Source organism: Vicugna pacos, chromosome 13 (assembly GCF_048564905.1).
Source record: "Vicugna pacos chromosome 13, VicPac4, whole genome shotgun sequence".
NCBI classification, from domain to species: Eukaryota; Metazoa; Chordata; class Mammalia; order Artiodactyla; family Camelidae; genus Vicugna; species Vicugna pacos.
In genome coordinates, this window is record NC_132999.1 from 65,718,195 (window position 1) to 65,735,030 (window position 16,836).

Consider the following 16,836-nt stretch of genomic DNA (forward strand, 5'->3'; position numbering starts at 1 on the left):
GGAGGCTTCGGGGACCACCTTCCATCTCCAGCAGCTCAGTGTGTGGCTGGGGGCAAGTGACCCAGAGCAAGCGGCTTGGCCTGTCTGGGCCTCTGTTGTCTCAGCTAGAAAGCGGAGGTTTGAAGATGACACAAGAAATGACCCGGAGTCGGCGGCTTGAGCCTTTAAGTGTCCGGCGTGGAGAGGAGGACCCGGGGCTGGCCACATGGGCCTCCTCTTGCTTGCCTGCCAGCAGGGGTGAGCCTGCAGCTCTCACACCCCTGTGGCTGGGGCCAAGGGCGTGTGGGGCTGGGTCGACACAGAGCAGATGGCCCTTGGGACAGCACCCAGATGGCCCCTTGGCAAGACGCCCTCCTTCCCCTTCCCGGGCCTCCAGGCTGGCCGTGCCCCTCCCTGAGAGCCGAATGCTGCTGTGATGGACCCTTATCTGCAGATATAATTAAGACGTGATCGTACCAGATGAGGCCAGGCCCTAAATCGAATGGCAGGTGTCCTCACGAGAAGACAGAGGCCTGGACACACAGACAGAAAGGAGTAAGCCAGGTACTGATGGAGACAGAGGCTGGAGTGAACCAATCTCTGTCGCAGACCGAGGAGTGCCGAGGGCTGCCGGCAGCCACCAGCAGCCGGAACAGGCAGGAGGGGTCCTGCCCTAGAGCTTTCAGAGAGAGCAGGGCCCTCCTGAGACAAGAGGGAAAGGGACAGAGCACAACCATTGAAAGAATGACACCAAGATGGCAGAAGATTCACCTTGCGGTAGACTTTGCGGCCAAGATGGTGGAAGGTTTGACTTCCAGTAGACCTGGGGCTTCATCTTACGCTCATTGTAATGGACTGGCCGCTAAGTGGCCCAGCCACAGGCGCCGTGACTGTTCCCAGGCGGACCACAAAAGGCCAAAACGGGGGTGGTCCCGGTTCCTGGGGCCCCCACCCCTTCCCCAAAGTAGTTGGAATAATCCGCCCGCTTGGCAGCACAGGAAGTCACCCAGCCCGCAGAGGCTAACAGCCCCGGGCCCCAGGCCTCCGGCTGGGCGCTTGCCTTCTCTGTTTGCTTGTTTGTTTTCAGCTGAAGCTCGTAGGTTGCAGTGGTCAGTTTCTGGTGTGCAGCACCCTGTCCCCGTCATGCACAGACGTGCACACATGTGTTTGCATGCTTTTTCACCAAAGGTCGTTACACGCCATTGAACCTAGCTCTCTGTGCGATACAGAAGAAATTTGTTTTTTAAATCTATTTTCATATACAGTGGCTAACATTTGCAAATCTCAAACTTCCAGGTTATCCCTTCCCACCCCCTTTCTTGCCTTCTGAGATGGCCGCACGCTGTCTACGGATTAATCTACCTGTGTCTCTCTAAAGAAATCCACCTTCCCTTTACCTGGGCTCGCTCTTAGCTCTCCTGTGTGAAGCCAAGGGCCCTCACTTGGCGGGGCGCCTCCTGGGCACCCGCCCGAGGCCTGGGGCACGGTCCTGCTCCTGCGCCCCATTTTCCTGAGTTGCTCCGACACCTTGGTCTCGGACGTCTGGCCTCCAGACCTTGGAGGGGATGTGTCTTGGTTGCTTTCAGCCCCATTTGTGGTCCTTTGTTGCTGCAGCCCAGGAAGACAATGGGCTCTCTCTGTCCTGTCTTTCCTCGGGGCTCCTCTGCCTCGGGTGGGCCTCCTGCTTTGTTCGTTTGTTTTTTGTGTCTCTCTTCCCACTGGAACCCACGCTCCAGGAGAGAGGGGGATGGTCTGCAGACGAGGGGTGGCCAGCATGCCCGCTCCCGAGCGCCAGGGTTCCTCTGCTCCTGGTCTCGCTGTGCAGCCTCCAGGAGGCCGGGAGGAGGCCAGGGGCACAGCCATGGCTCCACCTGCAAAGTCAGCCGGAGCCCGTCCCGCACGTCTGGGCCTCCCCACCAGCCTGGGGAGAACTGAAGGGCAGAGGCCTTGCAGGAGTGGCTGCCACGTGGCCCCAGGGTCTTCTCCCTCCCCCTCCCCCATGAATGCCTTGGAGGTGACACCACTGTCCCATCGTGGGCTTAGGAAGGCCACCTCAGCCCCGAGCGCCAGGGTCCCGGCGAGGGAGCGTAGCCTGCACCCCGATGTTCATCACTGGAAGGTAAGATGTGGCTGGTTAGCTGCATGCCTGGCCTGCCCTGCACTCATGAAATGAGGGGCCCACCCCTCTGGGGTCCCCGGCAGGGGGAGGATGTGGACCCCCGACCCCATGGCTACCAGAAGTTCCTACAAGAAATCAAAGCTTGTCTGCGGGTGCCCCTTTCCTGTGGCTCCAGGGTGTCCTGAGAGCCTGGAGGTCTTGCTCTGAGTCTCCTAAACTTGTGCTCAGCTGCTGGGGCCGCAGCCCCGAGAGGCGGTGTCCTGAGACCAGCAGCCCCCAGGAGGCCTTTTGGTCTGACCACCCCAGGCTGCCAGGGCCGAGTGGGCAGTGCCCGCTGCCCACCCCAGCCGGCCTCCCCGGGGCCGCAGGGAATGTGCAGGGTGGAGGGAAGGGGCAGAACAGCTCTCCTTTCTTCTCTGGCCTGGCATCCGGCTGACCTCCCTCTCCCTGCAGGGTCCCACGGGCACCGGCCCAGCCCGCGGGCAGCTGGGAAAGGTCGCGTTGACCTCGGCTGATGCAGCGGCTGTGAGTGGGCCTGAGGACAGAGGCTCCTCTGTGCTGGATGACAGGAGGCCCGGGCCGGGTGGGGTCTGCAGATGGGCGCGGGGGCGGCGTGGGGGCCATGGTACCGAGGGAGCCTGGTCCTCTCGGGCCCACGGAGCAGGAGGCTCTGTGCAGGGAGCACACACTCACTCCTCCTTGAGCCCCAGAGAGCAAATGTTTGTTACTTCCTGTTAAGCGCCTACTGTGTGCTGGGCCCCATGCATCACCTTGATGAATTCTTACAGAAATCCCTAAGGTGTCAACATCATCACCCCCATTTCATGGAGAGGCAAGGTGTTTGTGCTTTGTCACCTGGCTAGTAAATGACCCGGCAGAGATGAGAGCTCAGGTCTGTCTGACCCCAAAGCTAAGGCCCCTTCGTAATAAGTAAGGACTACTTCAGTCTTCCCAAATAAGGACTTTTTCTAAATGCGTGTATTTGCTTCCAACTGAGAATTTAAAATGTTACAGACATTTTGGCCATGACGAAGCAGCTCCCACCATAGTAGCAAACTGGGTAGAAATGAGGAGAAGCAACTGTTTCAGACATTGGCCAGGCCACAGAGGACACTGGTCCCTGGGAGAAAGGAGCCCATGATGCAAGCCCCAAGCCTGCTGACTTTCCTCCGAGAGGCAGAACCAGGCAGAGCATGGTGGCCTCACTGAGCAGAGGGAACAGAGATGGAGTTCAGGGAGGCCACGGAGACTGGGACTTCTGGGTGGAGGCCTGGAGGGGAGGCAGTGATACAGAGAAAGAGCTCTGGAAACCCTCCTGGCCCAGCCTGAGTGTGGCCCCTGCTGTGCTGTGCATGTGCAGAGCAAGAGCCCAGGAAGCCAGAAGAAGAGCAGCTCCCAGTGTCCACACCGGCTGGGGCTCACTGGAAGCCACCCACCAGGAGGAAGAGGCCGGGGGGACGCCAGGGTGACCCCAGGCCATTGGGTGGAGACCAAAGAAGGCCGTGTCTTAAGTTAACCCCAGAGTGAAGGCTGTTCTACACCTGATCTGATGGAGCTTTGAAACAAGCCTTGCAAAGACCAGGCTGACCTCCAAGTCAGTTAACTGCCTGTCGGTATGAAACTCAACATTCTTAAAAGAAGGCCAACACAATCTAGGGTCTAGACAATTTAGCATTTACAGCCTCCAGCTCCCAGTGAACTGTTAGTAGACATGTGGGGAAGCAGGAAACTGTGACCTATGAACAGGAGAAAAAGCAGCCAATAGAAAGAGACCCAGAAATGACGTAGGTGACAAACCAGCAGGTAAAGCAATTAAAACAGTTATTACAACTATTCCAAGGATCTGAAAGAAGCCATGGACATAATCAAAAGAGAAAGTATAGAGTGTGATGAATACAAAAGAGAAAGCAGAACACCGAATCAAATAAAAATTCTAAAGGCAATAGTATACAAGATACGAAATTTGAAGAGTGTATTGGATGGAGTTAACCGCAGATTAGACAAGACAGAAGAAACGCTCAGTGAACTCAAAGACGGGGCAACCCCAGTTCTCCAAACTGAAGCACAAAGGGAAAAAGCCAGTAAAAAAACAAGCAGAGCCTTGCTGACCTGTGAGATGATATCAGCAAGTGTGACCAGAGGCCCAAAGAGCGAAGGGGGAATGTTTGTTTAAAAAAATAATGGCCAAAAGTTTTCCTAATGAGATTAAAACCTCAAGCCCACAGATCCAAGAGCCTTAATGAACTCAAAGCTCACAAACACAAGGACAACCACACCAGGACACATGCCAGTCAAACGGCTGGAAACCAGTGACGGAGAGAAAAATCTCGAGAACTGCTGACCCACCATCAGAAACACTGCAAGCTAAGAGTGCTGGAGCAGCATCCTTAAAGTGAGGAGAGAAAACAAACCAGCCACATGCCCACGGCTAGCACAGACGCCTTCCAGGGGTGAAAGTGAAATCAAGAAATTTTAAGACAAAAGCTGAGAGAGTCCGTCGCCAGCAGACCTGCACCGCCAGGGGCTGAAGGAAAATGCTGAGAGATACAAATCTAGGTTTGCACAAGGGGCAGAAGCCCTTTGGGAACTGTAAATACGTGGATAAATATGACAGGCCTTTTTTTTTTGTATGTGTGTTAAACAGATAATTTAAAAGATAGTAGATTATTTAGAGCAAAAATAATAACAGTGCATTATGGAGTTTTTAACATACGGAGAAGTAGAACATAATAAAAGCAAAAAAAAATCAGGAGGAAAGCATAGAGATACACTGTTGCAAACTTCACGTATTTTATGTGAGGTGACACAATGTCACTTGAGGGTAGATCCTAATAGACTGAAGAGAAGGCACTTGACCCAGTCTCGCACTTAATGATAAAAATTTCGGCAATACAGGAATAGAAGGAACTTGCTCATCCCAATGGTGGAAACCTGAGACTCTCTCCTTGCGCTCTGGCCCCAGGTAAAGCTGCGCGCTTTCACCGCTTCTGTTCAGTGTTGCTCCTGGCCAGGGCAATAAGGCAAGAAAAAGCGGTAGAAGGTCTACATTTCGGAAAGGAAGAAGTGTAGCTCTCTCTCTCTCTGACCTGAATGTGCATGGAAATGATCCTAAAGAATCTGTACGTCATTGTGGATAAGCCCCTCCCCCAGGCTCTCCCCATACAACCTTTGCCTCCCTTGATTCCCAGAGGAAACCACTGCTTTGAATTTGGTGTTTATCCACCTTAGGCATGTTTCTGCTCTTTCCAACACACATACGTGGCCATAAACAGTGTCCAGTGTTGCTCATAAACTCTGTGAATGGTATCGAGCAGAAGGCCTCTGGTCTCAGACTCCATACTGGATGGGTGCTGGCAGGGCTTGGGCAGCTGAAGGTTGGAGGCTGAGCCCACCCCAAGTGCCTGCAGTGAGGCAGAGCTGGGAGCCCGTGAGCTGGCCCCGGCCAGGACATGGGCCCCTCTGCTCCTGCCCGGCTACCTCTTCCATCCTGGATGGCCTAAGGGGGCAGGCACGGTGGGGGTGGGGACCCGCCTTGCCAGCCTGGGCTGGAAGTGCCTTACGGTGGTCCAGGGCCTCCAAGACTTTGAGCAAAGGGAGGGTGGGCAGGACAAACATTTTGAAAAATCAGGTGAGTCGAGATATGAGGTGTGTGTAATGAGCCTGCCTCTAGTTAGTTTTTAACAACTGAGTAGTTGTGTAAGAGCGGTGAGGATAGGGGACACTTCGTCTCCCCAGGCAGCGTCCTCAGGCCCTCTGCAGTCATCCCGCTCCCCCTGCTCCCAGCCCCGGACACCCCTGGGGCTGCCCCCAGCCCTGCGCTCGGGCATCACGCCGCCCGCAGCCTCCTCCCCGCGTGCTGGTGGGCGCTCTGGCTGCATATAAGCCATTGCTCCTTTACTGAGGAGGGGTCTTCCTTCCGTGGACCTCCCCCGAAGATTGTCTTCAGAGACCGAATACACAGACAACGGCCAGCCAGGCGTAAAGCAGAACTCAGACCCCCGACCCACAATGGATGGGAACCAGCTCAGGCAACCAGACCAGAAACCCTGAATCGGTCGGCCCGGAACGGCCAGGCTTCATCAGTTTGGCAGACTCCCTAAGTTTTGTCCCTGCGCCCAACTCAGGACCAGACAGAGAAACCCCACTGTGCCCCCAGTCAGCCCCATGGGGGACCCCAGTTCTCATCGGTGCCTCCAGCTCCCCCAGGCCCACAGCCCCCATCGGGGCACAACCAGAACCTCCCCTTTTCCACCACGAAGCCCCCCAACTCCTCTGCCTGTTTTGGGGTCTCGCCAAATGCAGTGATGGTGGCCGACACCCTTGCCGCGTTGAGCTCTGAGTTAATGGCCTTTGCCTGCTCTCGTGTGCACGTGTGTGTGTCCTCTAGTTCCACAGTTCACACACTTGCTCACCGGTGAGTAACATCTGTGTTCTGTCCGGCTCAACTACGATGAACAAAACCACTGAGAACATGGGGCGCAGATCTTCGCGGTGCTGCTGTCTTCTGCTCCCTGCATTTGCCAGGCTGGTGCCTGCTTTGAACTGGCTCTAAGGCTGGGTGGGCTCTGGGGTCCTGGGGGCCACAGCCGGGTCCTCAAAGAGGCGAACCAACTCCCTCCCCTGGGGTTTTGGGCGGGCCCCAGCCCCCTGGGGGGCCCCCCGCTGATGCTCAGCTTCCCCATCTTGTGACCGTGGACCTCCTCGCTCTCCGTCCTGGAGCTCTGGAGCAGACTCCCTTTCCTGAGCGGGGTGCAAGTCTGGGGAGAACTTTGCCGGGCGGTGCTGAGCACGGCGCCTTTTTGAGAACCGCGGTCCCGGCTGTGGCTGGCAGCCCCTCCCACCCCAGGACCCCCTTCTGAGCATCTTGTTCTCCTGGGCACCACTCTCTGTCCCTCTGTCCCCACGAAAGCCAGCCTGCGCCTGGCCATTCTGCCCCAAATTAGGACACTTACTGATTTTTGGAGGACTTAATGCTGCCCTGAGAAGTAAAGTTAATGATTTTCAAAATAGCTTCCCTGCCGATAACCGACAGGCTCCCTCGGCCCAAGATGAATGTGAAGAGGAATTCAAAAGCATCTGTTTTCCCAGGAGACAGATTCCTCATTGACACATTTTTCTCCTCTTGAATTTCTCCCCCGTTTCCGAAATGGAGCCTTCTCCTCGTCCTCTGTGCACAGAGCTGGGCTCCGGAGAGACAGAGTCTGCTTGTCGGCCTGTCCTTGTGTCTCTGTTTTCGTTTCCTTGGGTCCCCCAGACAACAGGGCTCTTATCCGATGGGCTCTTGCCGGAGGCTGCTCCTCTCCCCTCGGGGCGAACACAGAGAAAGGCTGCCGCTGAACGAAGCTGGGAGGGCCGGCCCCCAGCGCACCCGCGACGGGAGGACGGGGTGGGCCGTGCTGGAGGCGGCCTTCCATCTCTGCGCATGACTTTTGGAGGTGCGGCCATTCACTAGTTCTGTGATTTGCATCAACCTGCGTCTTCCGTCCCAGAGAACAAGAGTCTGTTTCCCAGAGGGAAGCCTTCCCAGTGTCTCTGTGCCCTGCGCTCCCGGCAAAGCCCACGTCGGATGAGGGGCGTCAGGTCTCACGGACATTGTCACACCAGCAAGGAAATCACCTTGAACGCTCAGCAGCTGCCCCCAGCCACCCTGGCTCTGGGACACACATGCCACTTGCTGTTGTGAAGAAAGCAGAACGACTCGGAGCCCCAGGTTTGGGGCTGGGAGTCCTGTTCCAAGATCAGTGGTAGTTTCTTTTCTCTGGTGGCTACTGGGCACTTCTGTTTAGGGGACCCCAGGCTCACTCCATTTCGATTATTTCCCTCAGAGCCTGTTTAGGCCCTTCAGAGGCACTGGGGGTCCCAGAATCCTTATAGGTTGCGTGAGGGCCCTTATAGCAGACCCTTCGTCTATTCACCACCACATCCATCCATCCCTCCCTCCCTCCATTCATCTGTCTGTCCATCTGTCCACCCGTCCATCTATCCATCCTTCCATCCATCCACCCATCCCTCCATCCATTCATCTGTCTGTCCATCTATCCACCCATCCATCTAACCATCCTTCCATCCATCCACCCATCCCTCCATCCATTCATCTGTCTGTCCACCCATCCAACCATCCATACATCCCTCCCTCCCTCCATTCATTCATCTGTCCATCCATCCATCCCTCCATCTATTCATCTGTCCATCCATCCATCCATCCCTCCATCCATTCATCTGTCCATCCATCCATCCATCCATCCACCTATCCCTCCATCCATCCATCGATCCATCCATCCATCCATTTGTTCCCTCATTTGTTTGTGCAACCTGCCTTCTACTGAGTGTGTTTCAAGCCAGTCTTTGGGGACAGAGAGATAAATCAGGGCACTTTCCACCTTCTCAGCCCAAGTCCAGTGCACGTGATAGTCTCTGATTTACACATGCAGGAGCCCCTGCGTCTCTTGGGGGCTGAGACGTGGTCTGTGGGGGGAATCTCTAAAGCTTTGGGGACAAGGGGGTTGCCGCCCAATTTCTGACACATAAGCTTATTTTCTTTTTGCCTCGTGCACCTCGGGGAGGGCCATGCTCCACTGGGGCGTGGGTGGGTTTTGTCAGAGAGGCACCTTGTCCGACCACTTTGGGAGTGGCCGCTGGGAGGATCAGCCGCTGGTGGGGGTGTCCTGGGAACTGGGGAGCTCTCTCCTGTGGCTTGAGTGGGTGAGGGTAGCGTGGAAAGGGGGCGGCACAGGGAGCTTCAGGGATGGAGAGGAGGCTGGGGCCGTGGGCCAGGTGAGAAGTTACCTGTGGGGCTGGTCAGGTGAGTCAGCTGTGGTGGTCTTGGTAGTGAGCAGGTGTTAGGCAACAGAAACGTCACTGAATGCTGGGCTTTCCGAAGGAAGACCCACTTGGAGCAGCTGGACATCCAGCCTCCCATGTTGACTCGACTGGGAAGCTGCTGTTGTGGGGAGGACCCTCCATCACCCCGAAACCCCCAGCTCAGGGTTTTTCAGACACGCCACCTCCACCTGGCACCCCCCATGTGTGTCTACCTCCAGGCAGGACGTGCCCTGAACATGCCTGTGCGTGAGGAGCTGGGGGTCTGCCAGCACGTGTGGCGGGGAGGATCCCGGGAGAAGCTCAGGGACCCGGGGCAGAGGAGGACCACTTGCATGTGGCAGGTGAGGCTGGCCCAGGGGCTGCAGGCCTAGGGGACGCCTGAGTGACACTAGTTACCCTCTGTGTCAGCAGAAAGTGGGTTTGGGGAGCTCCCCATGGGCGGTCCCCTGATTTGGGACGTGCCGTTTGCCTTTTGAGGTTTAACCATCATTCAAGACCTCTTGGTTAGAGCAGAGTCAGGGTGGGGTGGGGGCAGGCCCCTGTGAAGGCAGGTGGGCTTCAAGAAGGAATGCCTGGGTGCTCAAAAGTAGGGGCGCCCTGCGGGGGCTGGGTCTGCCTCCCCTTAGACCCAGGCATGTGCTCAGCCCCTGTCCACCTGGCCGGCGCCCAGGGGCAGGCTCAGGCCCTGGCTGGGGGTGGTGTGAGGAAGGCGGGGACTGCTGCTGTGGACAGCGGGCTGGTGGGCAGGTCCACCCCGAGGAAGGGGCAGCCTGGGACTGGCCGAATGAGATGGGCTCCTCCACCCCCGGAACGCCATGGACGAGAGCTCATGGGGGCAGGCTCTGGGGGTAGGTACACTTGCGGGTAAGCACACCTTGGGGCAGGCACACTTGGAGGTGGGCACAGCTGGAGGGCGCCATGCCTGGAGATGGGCACACCTGGAGGAGGGCGCACCTGGAGACCCCCACCCTCACTGCCAGGCCATCCAGGGCAGGGGGTGCCTTCTCGGAACTTGTTCTTTTCCGGAAAACGGGAGAAGTTAGGGCGCCCGTCCCGGCGGCGGTGCTGGGGGGTGGCTTCGTGTGCACTGGAGCTGCAGCCTGTCACACGGGGCTCTCGATCGACGCCGGGGAGCCTCACCACCAGCCACGCCCCAAGCCTGGAGCCCGGTCTCCCACCCCAGGGGCCCGTGTTCTCTGTCGGCAGAGCTCACAGGCACGGAGGCTTAGAAAAGCACACAGATTTATTGCATATCAATCTCATGTATAAATTCATTGTAGCATCGGAAAGATTACATTTGGTGTACAGTCCTAGTCTACAGCATGAACCTCAAAAATCAGCTTCTCCTAGGCTTCATCTTAAAGGGATTCCTCTACACAAGTACATTTGTCTTCCTCACAAGCATCGAAGTGAAACCAGCAGAATCCCTCTCGGATGACCCCCACGCCGCGTGTCTGTGTTCCGTTCTCCTCCCACTGCGGTCCCCGCGCCGGTTAAGCGGCGCGTCTTTGCCTCGGCAGTCCGCACGCCTGGCCTCAAGGACGCAGACCCTAATCACGTCTTCAGTAAGTGCATCTACGGGGTTCTCCTCTTCATCAAAGTTCCACAGACAGACACGATAATGACCGCTAAACACACGTCATGCACAGTTTACTCGTAACAGGAGCAATTTACAGTCGGGGGACACGGGACACACATCAGCCTCCTTCTCAATGTTTTTGTTTCTGTTTTTGAAAAACGTTATATGAAAACCAGACATTTACATTTGATTTCTTTTTCAGCGCTATACAGTTCTAAAAGAAAAAAACCAAAAACGAAACCAAATCTGCAATGGCGAAGGACGCCGCGGACGCTTGGGTTCGGAGTCTTACCAGCGTGTGTCGCCTGCGCTTTCAGTGACATATTGTGACACGGGGCTCAGGGTCCCTGGTCTGGAAGAGACAGCGAGAACGCAGAATACACGGAAAGGACCTTTCGCGTTGCTTTGTTCACAAGTGAATTGCACATTTGGAAACTCAAGCTGCCTTTTCATTTTCATTTCTTTTCTTTTTTTTTTCCAAAAGTGGTAATATGCATCAGTGACAGAAAAGAACAAAACAAAAGACACTGGAATGGCAGGAGGAAAGGAGCGCTCCTTGGAATAACGCGAGGACGCCTTAGTCACAGTATCGCTCGTCGCTACAGACAGTTTCATGGCTTTGAGACCCGGCTGACCTCCACCGACCAGGAGCAGCTGTGTCCTCGCGTCCCCAGCCGGGAGGGGAGCGAGGGGCCCGGCTCCCTGTCCATCCCCCCGGAGAAGCAGCACAGGGTGCTCTGCCCGGGGGCTCTGCCCCCTCGCCGCCCCCCACCCCCCCAAGACAGCACAGTGAATACAGCTCAGTAGGTTTCAGTCACTTGGGCAGGGGGATGGGGGCAGGGGGACAAGGGCAGGGGCGAGGGGCACCACAATCCAGTGCTTTGAGGCTTCGAGGCTGACACGAGTGATAAGTACTCAGGTAGGAGCTTTGCGGACGCTCACTGAGGAAGCAGCGGGGACAGAGGAGGCCACGGGCCCTCCGGTTCCCAGGCCAGGCTCTGGGGCCACAGAGCAGCTGGGCCGATCCGGGTCTGGACGGACTGGCTGCGTTCTTGGCCTTGTGCAGGAACGCCACGCGGGCTGGGCAGTCTCTTAGGGTCACCCCATCCACTGACCCACAACCCAGGGTCCCAGGTGGGATGTGGGACCGCACGCAGGAATCAGGGGCTCCTGGGTCCTAGTCGTGAAGGGCTGGCTGGCCCCGGGCCCTACTTGATTGTTCCTGTTCCGGGCATGAAAGCAGCAGGGGAGGGTGAGGGCCTGCAGGGGGCTAGGGGCTACAGGGTGAGAGGGGAGGGTGAGGGCCTGCAGGGGCTGGGGGCTGCAGGGCGGGAGGGGAGGGTGAGGGCCTGCGGGGGGCTGGGGGCTGCAGGGCAGGAGGGGAGGGTGAGGGCCTGCAGGGGCTGGGGGCTGCAAGGCGGGAGGGGAGGGTGAGGCGGCCTCCTTTTGAATTTCTACTTGGGGGTAACTGTCAACAATCCAAAGAAGGACACAGTCATGGCTGGACCGAAGGGCCCCGGCCCTGGGCAAACCTGGCCCAGTGGGAGCCTTGGTCTAGAGTCCTGACTCTGGCCCCACCCAGGGACACAGTGGGCGGCCAGACAGCCATCTGTTGCATCCACCCTCTGAAGCCGGAATCACAGGAGTCTCCAGCCCCACCCAGTCCCCCGGCTGATGCTGGAGCCTGGGGGCAGAGAGGGACCAGGAGGGCGGCTGGTCGGGCAACGCTAAGCTCTGAGGCAAAGCTTCGCGGATGTACCAGGCAAAGGAAGTAACGTCTCTTTGTCGGGGGTCCCAGGACAGACCCCGCCCAAACCTGCCGGTGCTGGGCCGGGGGCCGCTGGGCCTGCGCTAATCACCTGGGGGCAAACACAGGACTTAAAATGTGCAGCCGAGGTTCTTGGGGAAGGGGAAGGAAGGAAGGAGAGAGAGGAGGTCACGTTCAGGAAGATGGGCTGGAAAGGACCGGCCGTGAGGCCAACAGAGAAACCCCGAGGTGGACGGAAGCGCCGGCCACAGGGAGCAGACACTCGGGCCTCCGCTGGCCCGAACGTTCCGTTTTGGACAGAGTCATGTCGCAAAAGAAGCACACGCCTTACTCTTGAGCAGAAGAAGCATATAATTTGGGGGTACAGAATGGGGGTTCGGTGTCCGAGGTGGGCTTTTCAAAGGGGTCCCAGCCCCATCAAGGGGGAACTAGGGATTCGCACACACCAGGCGGGTCCGGCCGGGGCGGGGAGGGCCGAGGACGCTTCTGGGGAGGTGTGAGCAGCTGTGTTTGCGAATCCTCACGGGGGCGGCCCCGCGGCCAGCTTCTCCGCAAGCAGCTTCTCCCGCCACCCCGGGGGCGACTTTCCAGCCTGCGCCCAGGCGCACGGGGCTCTCAGTCTGTTCCCTTGACTGGATCTGGGGAAGGCCGAAGCTCTCCCCCCGGGCTCCGCAGGTCTGTGCCTGCTGCCCTCCGGGACCTCCCACCGCAGGTCTCCGCAAGGAGCCTGACCTCCCCGGGCCCAGGTGGACGATTGTCTTGGCCCTGCGGAGCGACCGGACGCGCGGCTGCACCACAGCCGTTTGAGTTTTCACGCTTTTTTCAAGGGCAACTTGGGCAAATCTTTTTCTATTCTTGGGACGCCCTTCTGTTTCTTGCAAACGTTAAAAGAAATAAATAGAACACTTGTCTTCAATGCAAATGCAACTGAAACTCAAATTTAACAAAAACACGTGATTGTCTGGAAAACGGGCGGCAGGGGCGGCAGGTTTCGCTGCGGGGGCACGCGGGGTATTTGGCACATTAAAGTCGCCCCGCCCCCTGGTTACGGATCACACAGCACACAACCTTATTACAAGGGTTTGGTCCTTCACTAGATCCTTATATTAACATTTCTTCACAATAAGAATGTCTAATGCCAAAATACTGTTAAGGAAAAAATAAAATAAGAAAAGAAATGAATTAGAAAAAATTACAAGTTATATACAGATTAAGGTAAATTCCATCAGGGAAAAAACACTACTCTTCGAAACTGGCCCCTAGGGGAATAATTTAAAGCCCATCCGAGTGGAGAAGCAGCCGGTCCCCGGGGAGGCGCCATCCCCACGGTGCTGCGCTGTCCTTGCTCTCTGTGGCGGGTCGTGTCTGGATGCCCTTCGTTCTGGAGCCGGGTCCCGCCCGCCAGGAACCCACACAAGAAGCGAGGCGGCAGTCGTGTCCCGGAGCCAGGGTCTCAGGTGCACGCAGAGCTCGGCTGCCTGGAGCAGGGGAGCCACGGCGTGCGCCCCGCAGCGGCCCCCCACACACCCACTTCCTTCCGCCGTCTGTCTGGTGGGGGTGGGGGAGGGCAGGGGTGCAGATCCGAAAGTGGTGGCAGGCTCGGCGGTACCGACCCCTCTGCCCTGGGGACCGAGCCCCCACTCTGACCTTCCCCAGACAATTGGGGGGTCTTGGTGGGGGCCGCGGGCACGAACCACGTGTCACACACTGACAGGCACATCTCCGAGCCCCAGCCTCGGACCGGCCCAGGACACCCTACCCAAGATTTCCGGGCACAGTCTGAACCCGCTCCCAGGAGTGGGCCCGCCCCCTCGGTGCTGCCTGGGGGCGCCCCGCTCTCCTTGGCTTTACAAACAGGGTCGGGGATAGAAAATGTCTCCATCATCTACAAAGAACACCTCCCAACACTGTGCTGCTTCCCGGGCAGGTCTGGGTCTGCAAATAAGCTGAGATTTCAAAGCAATGCAAAATTACTTTTAAAAAACAATTTCCAAGTCACTTTGTGATTTTTTTCTTTTAAAAATACTGTCTATTTTTAAAACCACATGCTTAAATAAACTCTGTCGTCAATAAGATTACCAAAAGGGTCTTTCTGGTCATTTCACTATAAAAACCGCCTGGCGACTCCCTCTGCAGAGCACACCCAGCTGCCCCTTCCCTCCCGGGACTCCACGCAGGCGCCCGGGGTGGCCGCTGGCTTCAGTTCGGGACTCGGATCCCGCCCTCGCCCCTGGGTGGACTCCACGAGCAGCTCCCCTGCGCTGAGCCCCGATGGGCCTGTGCTGTGCCACCTTGGACGCCGCTGTCCTCAGCGCCAGTTCCTGGAGAAGCTGAAGCCTTCCAAGGATGTCCAGGTTCTGGGTTTTCACTGGAGAAATTCGAGCTGAACTGTGGTGGGGGGACAGGTGCTGAGGAGTGGCCACTCGGCCCCGGGCCGCACCGGCTCCCAGGCCCTCGCCTCCATCTTCCACAGCTGGGATTCCTGTTGGGATGTTGGGGGCCCGTGGTGGCCTCGCCTGGACTCTGACCCCAGCCCCTTCTGGGTCGGTCAGAGGTGGTTGATGGGGTTAAAGGCTCCAGACTCTGGCGTGGCTCCTGTGATGTTCAGCCAAGCGTCCAGAGGGCTCTGGGAGGAGGCGTGGAGAGACGTGTCCTCCGAGAGCGACAGCATCATTGCGTACGCCTGGCGGGGAGAGGACGAGGGCGCAGACAGGACAGGCTGTGAGTGGCGTGGGCCAGGGCCCTGCAGGCCCAGGCTGCTGCATCCTCGCCCCTCCCGACCTCCCACGCCCTCCGACTGGCCTCAGATCCAGACGTGCGGCGAGGGCAGGGCGCGGGGCCGGCCCGCAGAGGAGGCATTGGCGGTGGGAGCGCCGGGCGAAAGCAGGACCTCCGCTGGGCCCCCGTGCAGAGGGCGCCAAGACGCCCGGATGGCCAGGGACCTTGTGCGAGGGCTCCCACAGCCTCTCGGGGCCACACCCTCCTTTGCAGAAACTTCCCCACCCCCGTCATCAGCACGGATTCCCCCTGCTCTTTGGAGGTACTGGGGACTGCTGGACCCCCGTCAGCGAGGCTCAGGCCCTGCCTGGTGGGGCCTGTCCCGCTTGGACTACCACAGTGACAGCACAGAGCTATTTCGGGGAAGCCACCTGGAGCCCGGCTTCATCCGCAGGGTGTGAGTGGACGGAACGCGGCCGCTCAGAGCAGGCAGGGGCAGATGAAGCCCCCCCCGCGTTAACACTCCGGACACGATTAGTAAGAAGACAAAGACAAACACGCAGACGGTTTCGCTGAGACTCGGGTGGGCTGCAGGTGGCCGAGTGAAACCCCCGCCCCCCCGACTGGGGACACGCAGGAGGCAGGTCCTGCGGAACCTACACCGAGGAGCTGGGGTGAGACGTGCCGGGCCAGCCCATTGCCCCGCCGACCCCCTCGCAGCTCCTGCTTGGAATCGGTGGCCCCGGACGGGGCAGCATCCCTCAGGAAACCCCCGGCCTGCCATCACTCTTGCTCGGGTCAGAGGTGGAGGGAGGCCGATGCAGGACACCTGCTGGCGGGCACCTCCCGCCGGGGGCGTGAGGACAGTGACCCACGTGTCCGTGAACACTGCGGTGGGGGGGGGCTCCCAGGTGAGGGTCCGGCTCATACTCATCTGCCCTCGTCCTCTATCTGCCCTGCCCGTTTGTGGGACACTGGGGTCACTTGGGGTCTCTCTAACTGATGCAATGGGCACAGGAGGGCCACGGTGGGTCCTGGGCGTCCCCCAGGCAGGCACGGGACGGCCACAGTGAGAAGCGGGCTGTCCCTGGTGGAGGAGGCGCGGCTGGCGCCTGCCGTCCAGCCTGGGAAAGGGGATGGGGGTGGGCTCTGGTGGATACCTACCTGGTTCTTAGCCTGCCTGTACAGGGTCTGTTTTAAAGCCTCAGAATCTAGAGTGGAATTAAGCACATCTTTAACTTCAAATGCTTCCTCAGCTGCTCTGCGGAGATCCAGCCCCTTCCCAAAAGTCGGCATCGGCTCCAAAGCTAACAGGCCGCCTGGTGGCTCCTCAGCACACCTGCACCAAGGACCGGGAGGGGGCCTGCCGTTAGCTGGCCTGGCCTCTGGCCCCCTCTCCGACGCCCCACGGCTGGCTCTGTGCCTGCATGCATGCCACAGCATCTCCGAGAGCCACATGCACAGGGAGACAGACACACGGACACACGGACACCTGGACAGAAGTCACACGATGCAGGAGCCACAGATGGAGGGCAGGAGGAGGTGAGTGCGTGCACACACACTGCAAGCGGCAGGCAGGGCACCCGGCTCTCCGGGGACGGAGGATGGGAGGAGGGCCTCGGGTCCCCAGAATCTGGGTGGCTCTGGAGGAGCCCGGGGCTCCCTCTCCCAGGACCCATGGGTGCGAGGAAGCGGACCATCTCCGAAGGGCCTCCTGGATCTATGCCCACCCCCTCCCGCAGGGGGATGCTGGTAGCATCACTGGTGCCAGAGGTAGGCGGCGAGCAGTCAGGACATGAAGGAAGAGGCTCTGGCCCACCGACCCCCAAAACTAGGGGTGGCTCAGCCCCT

General features: G+C 58.5%; 1 protein-coding gene across 1 annotated transcript in view; it reads right to left on the reverse strand.

The window, feature by feature from the left end:
• Positions 1–11,889: 11,889 nt before the first annotated feature.
• Positions 11,890–16,836, reverse strand: part of PRDM16 (PR/SET domain 16) — a 311,746-nt gene continuing 306,799 nt past the window's right edge. Inside the window, exons 16-17 of the mRNA XM_072975567.1 lie at positions 16,150–16,324; positions 11,890–14,950 (exon numbers count right to left, since the gene is read on the reverse strand). Of these exons, the coding sequence (XP_072831668.1) occupies positions 14,816–14,950; positions 16,150–16,324 (310 nt within the window). The 3' untranslated portion in view covers positions 11,890–14,815. The remainder of the gene's footprint in view (positions 14,951–16,149; positions 16,325–16,836) is intronic.